Consider the following 12203-nt stretch of genomic DNA (forward strand, 5'->3'; position numbering starts at 1 on the left):
AAGTGGAAGGGTTAGGGTCAGGAGGATAATTCCTGGGTGGTCGCCTCTGATGTTCATGCGACTGATTTGGTCCGCGCCTTCCATAGAGCTCATCCTGATCGCCCTGGGGGTTCTCGTGAGGGTTCGGTGACCCCTCCTCAAGGGGGGGGTACTGTTGTGGATTCTGTTTTTGGGCTCCCTCTGGTGGTTACAGCTGGTACTGGGTGACTTTGGTGGGTTGCGGTCTCTGGTTTCCACCTGTCCATCAGAGGCTGGGTGTTTCCTATTTAGCCTGGCTTTCCTGTCATTCCCTTGCCGGCTATCAATGTATCAGTGTGTCTCTGTTACCTTTGCTACCTGCTCCTAGGCCTTCAAGACAAGCTAAGTCTGGATTTCCCTGTTTCATGTTTGCTTTCATGTTTTTAGTCCAGCTTGCAGATATGTAATTCTCTGCTGCTGGTTGCTCTAGTGGGCTGAAATTACCACTCATGTACCATGAGTTGGCACATGAGTTCAAGTAATTTCAGGATGGTATTTTGAAGGGTTTTAAGCTGACCGCGCAGTTCACCTTTTGTATCCTCTGCTATCTAGCTTAAGCGGGCCTCATTTTGCTGAATCTGTTTTCATAACTACGTTTGTGCCTTCCTCTCATTTCACCGTCATTATATGTGGGGGGCTGCTATTTCTGTGGGAATATTTCTCTGGAGGCAAGATAGGTCTGTGATTCTTCTGATAGGGGTAGCTAGATCTCCGGCTGGCGCGAGACGTCTAGAGTCCCCCCAGGAACATTCCCCGGCTGCTGTTAGTTGAGTGTTGAGGTTCAGGATTGCGGTCAGCTCAGGTTCCATCACCCTAGAGCTCGTCCTGTTTTTGCCCGTGTTATGTGTTTAATTCCCTGCCATTGGGAACATGACAGGCAACGTGCCCTATTAATTGTCATCTGACTGTGATTATAATGTGATAAAAGTCATGATAGCACATCGACTAATGCATTATACATAGGATTATTGTGTTGGGGAAGTGTACAAATGACGACTTAGAGACTCTATCTAGGTACTGACAGTTGTACTAATCATTTCTTTTGTGCACTCAGATTAAATTGCTGGCAGATGGCTGGAAAGATGTGAACCTGGGGATGATACAGGGCCGTTACGTGGCACAAAGCCTCATGAACACAAGCCAAGATGTAGACAAAGTAGAGAGGTATGATGTCAGTATCTATATACTCCATATCTGGGGACATCTTTGTTTTCTCACGTGTTGGAACCACACAAAGTTCCTATATAAAAGATTAATTATTGGCAGGTGTAGGTGGAGTGCCCGCCAGGGCCGTGGGGATACTCGGTATCGGGCCGGTCCTCAAAGGGATATGGACAGAGCAGCAGTGACCCGGTCTGTGGCCCTGGGCGTCCAATAAAAGAGTCAATGAAATAAATGGAGAATAAAGTTTATGGGGAGATTGTTCGTGATGCCACCCGTGGTATTCGGTAATGATGTGGTGGCCGATGCTGCAGTTCAGGTGCTCTGGGGCAGATGGTGATGCAGCAGAGTTGGTACAGCTCTTCATGGGTAGAGCTAGGCCCCAGGGCAGTTATAGGGTAATGTCAATGGTGGATGTTGTAGTGCAGGGCAGGTGACGCAGAAATAATTCAGAGGACACAGCGGGATGCAGTTTTCACAGATTTACTCACAGTTCTTTATGCAGTCCCCAGCCGGGGTGCTGTGTCCTCCGGGTCTGTGATTCAGCCAGCTCCCAGGTAATTTGGGTGCCCTTTTCCAGGACCCCTTTCTTATGTTCCTTTCCTGGCCATCTCGCTGCGCTGGCTCCCACCTCTCCTGCCCTGCACCTTCACACACGGTGTCCCAAGCCAGGAGCCTCGGATCTTGTCGGGCGATGACTTTCTGGTCCCCGTGGTCCTATGTGGCTGCCTTTTCAGTGAATATGTGTGGATGTGGCTGTGGCACATACAGATACCACAGCCTCCGGCTTGCTAGCTGAGCCTTGTAGTTCTCGACTAGTCTTGGGGGGCCGGTTCCCCATTGCGACCTGGTCCCTCCACCTGGCGATGGTCAGCGTGTATACGGGCTACACGGGTTGATTCCTCACGGCCCATGCCCCTAGGACCCCTTCTTTCTCTTCTTTCTGTAGCTTCACCTTTCTCTAGCTCCCTCTCTCTGGGAGCTCCTTTCCTCATGTCTGTTCTGCTCTCCTCCCTCCCACAGACTACAGACTGACTACACACTCCCCTCCAACTGTCACCACCCTTCTTGCCTGAGTGAGATCCCGCCCCTTTTTCTGGGGTCTGCCCAACTTGCCAGGTTGAGGTGATGTGATGTTGGATGCAAGTGTGTGAGCACTGGGTAGTGCCTCCTCCTTACCCGAGAGTGGAGTACCACACCTCTGGATGAGGTGCAGTACCTCTGTGGCGACCGAACCTCAGGAGCGCCACATAGGCTAAACTCAGCAAACAAAATAGGACTTAGTCTACACTTACCAACCCCTGAAGTTAATAGCATAATCATGAGCGGGGTCCATCAGGACTATGAAAGAAGTCTTAAAGTGAACCTGTCACCAGGTTTACCCCATATGAGATACAGCCACCACCTTTCAGTCCTGTATACAGCATACTACTATGCAGTGTATATGCCCCCAAACAGGCCAGCATCAAACTAAAAATACCTTTTATTATACTCACATGGGGCACAGTCGGGTTTGAGGAGTGTCGCTGGTCCTAGTCTGGCGCCTCACTTCTTCTTTCGATGCCGTCCTCCTTCTGTGCTTCATGTCTATGAGGAGTGCTACATCACCCACATAGTGTTCCCCGGCATCACGCTCCTGCACATGCGTACCTCTCTGCCCTCACCAGGGCAGAGTAAAATGGTGCAGAGCGCATGGTAAGGGCAGAAAAGAATGCCTACGCAGGACCACGAAGCTGGGGAACACCATGTTGATGACATAGCACTCGTCATCCACACAATGCACAGAAGGAGGACAGCATCGAAAGAAGAAGGGAGGCACTGGACCAGGACCAGCGACACCCCTCGGAACCGACCATTCCCTAGGTTATTATAATAAAAGGTGGTTTTCCTTTGTTGCAGGCCAGATCGGGGGCATATACAGAGCATATTAGTACGCTGTGCATGAGCACTGAAAGCTGGTGGCCATATCTCATATGGGGTAAACCTGGGGACAGGCTCCCTTTAATAGAAATGGATCCGTATCACTTTTGAAAAAGTGATACTAAAGGGTATGCAATGGAATTCCCCAAATGTCTGATCAAAAATGCAGTATTAATACATGGTTTATAAGGTTTTGCCTCTTTGAGGGGCTTTTGGTACGATTTTTGTTTGGTTTGATTCATAAAGGGAATCTGTCAGCAGGTTTTTGCTAAGTAATCTGGGGGAAGTTTAAGGTAGGCATGATTTAGGGATGTAACACTTATTAGGCTGTGTGCATTTGTTCAATACAATAAATGTTTCATCAGCTGGAGATTATCACTGCTAGACTAGCTCCTATGTGCATCCTGGTCCAACCATGCCACCAGCACTGATTAGAAACTTTCTGTTAATATACAATGTACACCAGTGGTGGACACTGACAGCTTTGGGCCCCTGTGCAAGAAATGTGTCTGGGCCCCCCTTCCTGCCCAGCATCATACCTCCCAACTTTTGAAGATGGGAAAGGGGGAAAAAGTTTGCGTCGCGCAACGCGCGCCGTGGAAAATTTTGGGCCACGCCTCTGGCCACACCCATTTATAACTAGTCACACCCATATCCACGTCCCAACCACACCCATTTAGCACTGCTGATCACACTGTTTCATAAAGAATAATTATAAAAAATATGGCCACACAGTGCTCCATACTGTATAATGGCCGCACATGATGCTCCATACTGTATAATGACCGCACATGATGCTCCATACTGTATAATGGCCGCACATGATGCTCCATACTGTATATTGACCGCACATGATGCTCCATACTGTATAATGACTGCACATGATGCTCCATACTGTATAATGACCGCACATGATGCTCCATACTGTATATTGGCCGCACATGATGCTCCATACTGTATAATGACCGCACATGATGCTCCATACTGTATATTGACTGCACATGATGCGCCATACTGTATAATGGCCGCACATGATGCTCCATACTGTATAATGACCGCACATGATGCTCCATACTGTATAATGGCCGCACATGATGCTCCATACTGTATATTGACCGCACATGATGCTCCATACTGTATAATGACTGCACATGATGCTCCATACTGTATAATGACCGCACATGATGCTCCATACTGTATATTGGCTGCACATGATGCTCCATACTGTATAATGACCGCACATGATGCTCCATAATGTATATTGGCTGCACATGATGCTCCATACTGTATATTGGCTGCACATGATGCTCCATACTGTATAATGACCGCACATGATGCTCCATAATGTATATTGGCTGCACATGATGCTCCATACTGTATAATGACCGCACATCATGCTCCATACTGTATATTGACCGCACATGATGCTCCATACTGTATAATGACTGCACATGATGCTCCATACTGTATAATGACCGCACATGATGCTCCATACTGTATAATGACCGCACATGATGCTCCATACTGTATAATGACTGCACATCATGCTCCATACTGTATAATGACCGCACATGATGCTCCATACTGTATATTGGCTGCACATGATGCTCCATACTGTATAATGACCACACATCATGCTCCATACTGTATAATGACTGCACATCATGCTCCATACTGTATAATGACCGCACATGATGCTCCATACTGTATATTGGCTGCACATGATGCTCCATACTGTATAATGACCGCACATGATGCTCTATACTGTATAATGACCGCACATGATGCTCTATACTGTATAATGACTGCACATGATGCTCTATACTGTATAATGACCGCACATGATGCTCTATACTGTATAATGACTGCACATGATGCTCCATACTGTATAATGGCCGCACATGATGCTCCATACTGTATAATGACCCCACATGATGCTCCATACTGTATATTGACCGCACATGATGCTCTATACTGTATAATGACCGCACATGATGCTCCATACTGTATAATGACCCAACATGATGCTCCATTCTGTATAATGGCCACACATGATGCTCTATACTGTATAATGACCGCACATGATGCTCTATACTGTATAATGACCGCACATGATGCTCCATACTGTATAATAGCCGCACATGATGCTCCATACTGTATAATGACTGCACATGATGCTCCATACTGTATAATGACCGCACATGATGCTCCATACTGTATAATGACTGCACATGATGCTCCATACTGTATATTGGCACCACTGTACTGTACTTTGTGCACATATATAGTGTTACATGCACTGAGCACTGACCAAGCTGCAGGACCTCACATTATAACATATATCTGATATATAATGTGGGATGTCCTGGGTGGCTGGGCTCAGGGTCACACAGTGCAGGGTGAGGATAACTGTGATTTATTGCTGCAGCTTCAGCTTACATGCAGATCGGGTGACGCTGGAGCCGGGACCTTATCTGTCTGTAAGTTTAAGATGGTGCAATAAATCTCACAGTACAGATAGATCTACAGAAAGCAGATAAGAAAGCAGGAATGAGATGAAGCCCGTCACATACCTCCTGCCTGGGACCCCATGGCTTTCTACTAACTTCATCTCTCCTCTCCAGGCCTCCGGCAGAGTGAAACAGGCGCGCAGGTGACGTCAGATCAGCAGACACACAGCCTGCTGTCTGCAATAGGGGGATGCCGGCCGGCACTTGTAAACTGCTAATACAGTGCGGGGCCTGCACCGATCTACAGCAGCAGCAGAAAGCCGGGCCCTGTATGCCCCTGCCTGCAAGGGCCCCCCTCCACCTCCGGGCCCCGGTGCGGCTGCACCGGTTGAACCGGCGGTAGGTCCGCCCCTGATGTACACAGAAAGATGTGGTATGAACAGGTTTAGCTTTCTGAGGTCTGCTACATGTTACACCTAAAAACTCTATTTGTATCACAACTGCTGCACCCAGTAAACTAAGTGACACATCACTGGAATTAGGGTCTCTTTTCCTACATCATGCTGCTGTCAGATGAAGTAGCAAAAACCTAGTGACAGATTCCATGTAAGATAATGCCAAAATGCTTAAAGAGGTTGTCTGGGACTTACAGAGAATGTGTCATCAGAAAATTAACTATCGTTTAAATAAAGTTTTCATAGAATCATAGAATGTTACAGTTGGAAGGGACCTCCAGGGTCTAACTCCCTGCTCAATGCAGGATTCACTAAACCATATCAGACAGATTTCTGTCCAGCCTCTGTTTGAAGACTTACATAATAGGAGAACTCACTACTTCTCGTGGCAGCCTGTTCCACTCATTGATCGCCCTCACTGTCAAAAAGTTTTTTCTAATATCTAATCTGTATCTTCTCCCATTCTGATTAATTCCATTGCTTCTCATGTTTCCATGTGCAAATGGGAATAACGATGATCCCTCTACACTGTGACCTCCCTTCAGATATTTGTAGATAGCTATTAAGTCTCCTCTTAACCTTCTTTTTTGCAAGCTGAACACTCCTAGATTCTTTAACTATTCCTCGTAGGACATACTTTGCTCCAGCTTTTCGATGTCTTCTTTAAAGTGCAGTGCCCGGATCTGGACACAGTTGTGGCACCCCAGGAGTCCGGTTGCCACAATGGCATTGCCTTCCTCCCCTTGGCAGGTAACGCAAACATACAGCACCTTCCTAACTCCAGACAAGAAGGGGGAGCTCTAAACCCGGTTTTCAGGGGAACATCCCTATAAGTTCTGGTCTGGAGGCAGAGTTAGTGGGTTTACTGTGAGACACTGAAGGGAAAGGAAGTGTGTGAGGAGAGAGACTGGGAAAGGAGCTATAACTGAGCTCTTCCCAGGATTAAGCGCACAAGAAACCGGGCACCGGAGTCCGTGGTTGCTCGGGTAATAAAGGCCCAGCAACTAGAACCGGAGGGCAGGAGATTGCAGGTCTCTTGTCCCATCTAACACCTGGAGGCACCACAGCAATCAGGAGTCTGGGGCTGCCAGTGAGAAGACAGTGCCCATGAAAGGCTCATGCTATCAACCATACGGGTTAGGAGAAACAGACACTAAGAGGAACTTGTGTAAAGCTTCAGGCAGCAATGGACAGAGAGCACAGCGCAAAAGGAAGGCTTCCGAACCCATCTGGCTAGGTGGATCCCAAGATACTCCCAGGCGGTGTGGACCCCGTCAACATCTGCAACTTGTGCCCTGGACTGCACCTGCAATTTTACCAGTAAAAGGTAAAGGAAACTGCAATACCTCTGTCCTCCAATTATTTCCTGCACCCTCAGTCCTTCACCTCACCATCTATTATCCCTTACTAACTGCATCGGTAGCCCTGGGAACTAAGCTCTACCTGTGGGGAGCAATACCAACTCTGCTGCAACACCATCAGCCCCAGTGGTCCCCTTTAAGCAGTGTGGGCAATCCCTAGCCGAGTACCACAGGTGGGGTCACGAACATTTCTCCATAGACTTTATTTGCCACTACATTCATCCCCTTTAATTGTACGCCCAGGGCCACGGACCGGGTCACTGTTGCCGTGACCTTCCCCTTTAAGTACCGCCGGACCCGGCCTGAGTACCCCACAATCCTAGCAGGCGTTCCACAGTACCCAAGTCTTTTTCACACGTGTTGTTGCTTAGTTCTATTCCTCCCATTCTATAGATGTAATTTTAGTTTTTCTTGCCCAGATAAATATCATTCTATTAGCTGCTGCCCATTGTTCAAGCTTATCTAGATCCTTCTGAATCCTTTTTCTGTCTTCTCTAGTATTAGCTATCTCTCCTAGCTTTGCATAGTCTGCAAATCTTGCACCAGGGTCAAATCCCATCCTGATTATATACATGTCCTCTATCCTGGTATATATGTCCCTTAACCTGGTATATATATGCCCTCCATCCTGGTATTTATATCCCTCCTCCTGGCCCTATCCTGGCATATATACTCCATCCTGTATATGTTCCTTATTCTGGGCCCCATTCTGATATATATATCCCCCATTCTGGTATATGACCCCCGATCTGCCATTGTTCTTTAATGTATACAAAAAAACCCCATTATACTCACCAGGGATGAACATTGAAGTCATGGGGCTCCATAGCAGAAGTATAAGGCTCTCCCCATAGTTCTCCATATAGTATATTGCACAGCACATAGTCCTCCATATAGTATAATGCGCCCTCCTTAATCTCCATATAGTATAATGCACTCCCCATAGTCATACATGTAGTATACTACACAGCCAATAGTCATCCATGTAGTAGAATCGCCATGGGCACCTTGTATTCACTGATTTAAAAAATCTAAATGATTATACTTACCTTCCCGATGGGTCTGTGTGCTGCAATACACTTTAGCAGAATGTGCGTCCAAGGACACACATCCAGCTGAAGTATTTGCTGGTGAGGTCATTATTTCCCTGGATGTATGCTCATCCAGCCAATGTCTGTTCCTCTGAATTCTCTCATACAAATCTCACATTTGCTTTTTTCACTTGATAAAGACACCAACATGGCATTAAAATGCGTTAAGAATAAAAACCCTTTATGATCATCTTTGTTGACTAATCGATTTACTCCAGCAGCGCAGCCCACCTTATGTTTTTCATCCAACTGAATGCTCATACAAATCCAAGCACGTGTTTTTTTATGGACAGAGAGAAAAAGGCCTATGCCAGACTCCTTTGGCAGCTGCTTATCTTACATTTGAACAAAGGATTGAGCATGTTGGAATCCAATATGCCTCATACTCCTTTCTCTTGACATCTGCAAATGGGATAGGGTGAAATCAATGCCATACGCCTAATGCAAACAGTTACCATACATTCTATATCAGCTGTGGATCCAAAAGAGAGTTAGTGGACGGTGGCAGTGAGTTGTATTTGTATTTTGAATGTTAAACACCTCCTGAGCTTGCATTTGGTTACTGTTGATACAGAATAATAAAAAAATGTATAGAACTACCATTTTAGACATAAGTAACCTAACCTCCCATTTGCCCTGTAATTACTCAAGATCAGAGGTTATAGACGCTCTCATAATTGTTCTGCTTGCATCAATGTGTTAGTAGCAAAGTCTGATCATTTCCATATGCCATGTACATTTATGAGCTGGTTTTAGATAGTTTCAATTAAATGTTTCAGGCTTGGTCATCTCATTTGTTACTTGACATACGAGGACCTGCAAAGGTTTCAGCCCTTTCACTACCCACTAGGAACAGTGGAGAAGAAACTGCTTGAATGTGTTTCACAGAGGACACTATCCCATCGTGGACGAGTAAGTTGTCATTGTATGACAAGAAACCTGAATTGCTGCATTTTAGTCCTATGTACACTAGTTTGCGAAAGTATTCACCCCCTTGGCTTTTTACCTATTTTCTTACATTACAACCTGTGTGTAAAGATTTTTGTAATCCAATTTGTGTGTGATGCATCAGCACTAAAAAGTCTAAGTTGGTGAAGTGAAGTGAGAAAAATATACGCATAAATTAAATTTATGGGATCAAATAACTCTAAATTGGTATGTGCATATGTATTCAACCCTTTTGCGACTAAACCCCTAAAAATTTCTGTTATAACCAATTACCTTCATAAGTCACATGCTTAGTGAAAGGAAGTCCCCCTGTGTGCAATCTAAGTGTCACATGTCAGTGAGTATATACACACATTTTCTGAAAGGCCACAGAGGCTGCTACACCATTAACCTATATACGACCAATGATGGACATAGCACGTCATGAGTGGGTGTCAGTTCCTGTGTCATGACGTACTATGTCCGCTACGGGCTGAAACTGTCACTGGGTGTAAACACTGACAGCTGAGCGACACCCACCAGATCACTGCAGGAGATCGACACTGCTAATGGCCGAGCTCCTGCGGTGACAGCACCATCCCTGGCTGTTTAAAGGTACCTTCACACGAAACGACATCGCTAGCGATCCGTGACGTTGCAGCGTCCTCGCTAGCGATATCGTTTAGTTTGACACGCAGCAGCGATCAGGATCCTGCTGTGATGTCGCTGGTCGCTGAATAAAGTCCAGAACTTTATTTGGTCGTCCGATCGCTGTGTATCGTTGTGTTTGAAAGCAAAAGCAACGATACCAGCGATGTTTTACACTGGTAACCAGGGTAAACATCGGGTTACCAAGCGCAGGGCCGCGTTTAGTAACCCGATGTTTACCCTGGTTACCAGCATAAAAGTAAAAAAAACAAACAGTACATACTCACCTGCGCGTCCCCCAGCGTCTGCTTCCTGACCCTTACTGAGCGCCGGCCCTAAAGTGAAAGTGAAAGCACAGCGGTGACGTCACCGCTGTGCTGTTAGGGCCAGAGCTCAGTCAGTGTCAGGAAGCAGACGCTGGGGGACGCGCAGGTGAGCATGTACTGTTTGTTTTTTTTACTTTTACGCTGGTAACCAGGGTAAACATCGGGTTACTAAGCGCGGCCCTGCGCTTAGCAACCCGATGTTTACCCTGGTTACCCGGGGACCTCGGCATCGTTGGTCGCTGGAGAGCGGTCTGTGTGACAGCTCTCCAGCGATCAAACAGCGACGCTGCAGCGATCGGCATCGTTGTCGCTATCGCTGCAGCGTCGCTTCGTGTGAAGGTACCTTAACTCCCTATATACTGGAATCGATAGCCATCGCAGCATTTAGAAGGCAGGGAGAGGAAGCCCAATCATTGCTATGGTGACCCTACGACCCCCCAGATCAACAAGCTGTGGAAAGCATCTTAGACCATGCTCAGAGCATGGTCTAAGAAGCTTGTGTCAGTGCGGCAATGACAAATATGAAGCATTGCAATACTTTATACCAGCGATCAAAGTGATCAAAGTGAAAAAAGTGCATGTCACATAGAGGGACTAAGTAAAAAAAAATCTACAGACATAAAAAAAAAAATCACAAAATAATAATAATAATAATAATAATAATAATGATAAAAAATACATATAAATAAGTATTTTAAAAATAAACAAAAAAGGACACATAGTTGGTATCGCCACATCCAGAGCGACCCGAAAACTGTAACACTAGTTAACCCTTAGAGGGAATGCCTTAAAAAAAATGTGGCAAAGTATGGTTTTTCATCATACTCCTGGAGAAAAAGTCAAATAAAATGCGATCAAAAAGACAAATGTAAATAAAAATGGTATCTCTGAAAACGTCATCTTGTCCCTCAAAATACAAGCCACTATACAACTTCGTCATTGGAGAAATAAAAAAGTTGCAGCTCTCAAAATAAAGTGATGCATCAACATTTTTTCAATAAAATAGTTTTTATTGTGTAAAAGCAGCAAAACATTAAAAAAAATAAATGTGGTATAACTGTAATCATACTGACCCAAAAAATAAAGTTGTCTTATCACTTTTCCCACATGATGAATGGCATGAAAAAAGTAAACTCTGAGTTGCTGGTTTTTGTTACTTCTGCCTCCCCCAAAAATTCAGAATAGAATACGATCAAAAAATGTTATGTGCCCGAAAATAGTACCAATAAAAATGTCGACTCGTTCCGCAAAAAAAAAAGACCTCAAATGACTCAGAAATTATTAATAGAAATATTGCCTTGCGCTGGCGTGTACTCCGGAGGACAGAGAATGAACTTCAATCCAATATTGCGGCCAGCATGCAGCCAGCGGGTAAGGAAAGGGTGAATCAAACACCCGAAAACCCCGCCCATAGGACCCAAAACTGGTCCCGCCAAATTCAGGTGACAGGTTCCCTTTAATAGCGGCGGGTGAATCGCGATTCCTCCCGTCACTATTGCGGGCACATGTCAGCTGTTCAACACAGCTGACATGTCCCGGCTTTGATGCGAGCTCACGGCCAGACCCCGCATCAAAGCGGGGGTTCTGACCTCGGATGTACTATCCCATCCGAGGTCAGAAAGGGGTTAAATATTGGTGTTTTTTTTATGTGTAAGTAATGCTAATAAAGATTTAACTTTTTTGAGCATGGTAGTATTTCTATTGGCAATATGATTCCTACTAACTTCCATATATTTATAGGACCTTTTTAGACTTTTTGGCCCCAGATAGAATAATGGAACCCTTTGGGTATGCTTAGATCATTTACAATTGGTGGAGAATGCGGACAACGGGCGGACGTTCTGGC

General features: G+C 45.6%; 1 protein-coding gene across 1 annotated transcript in view; it reads left to right on the top strand.

Annotated features, from left to right (window-relative positions):
* The window catches only part of STRC (stereocilin), a 177690-nt gene that overhangs the window by 5255 nt on the left and 160232 nt on the right, over positions 1 to 12203 (top strand). Inside the window, exons 2-3 of the mRNA XM_077263580.1 lie at positions 1073 to 1182; positions 9236 to 9368. Coding sequence (XP_077119695.1) covers positions 1073 to 1182; positions 9236 to 9368 — 243 coding nt within the window. The remainder of the gene's footprint in view (positions 1 to 1072; positions 1183 to 9235; positions 9369 to 12203) is intronic.

The sequence above is a fragment of the Ranitomeya variabilis genome, chromosome 5 (genome assembly GCF_051348905.1).
Source record: "Ranitomeya variabilis isolate aRanVar5 chromosome 5, aRanVar5.hap1, whole genome shotgun sequence".
Classification (NCBI taxonomy): Eukaryota; Metazoa; Chordata; class Amphibia; order Anura; family Dendrobatidae; genus Ranitomeya; species Ranitomeya variabilis.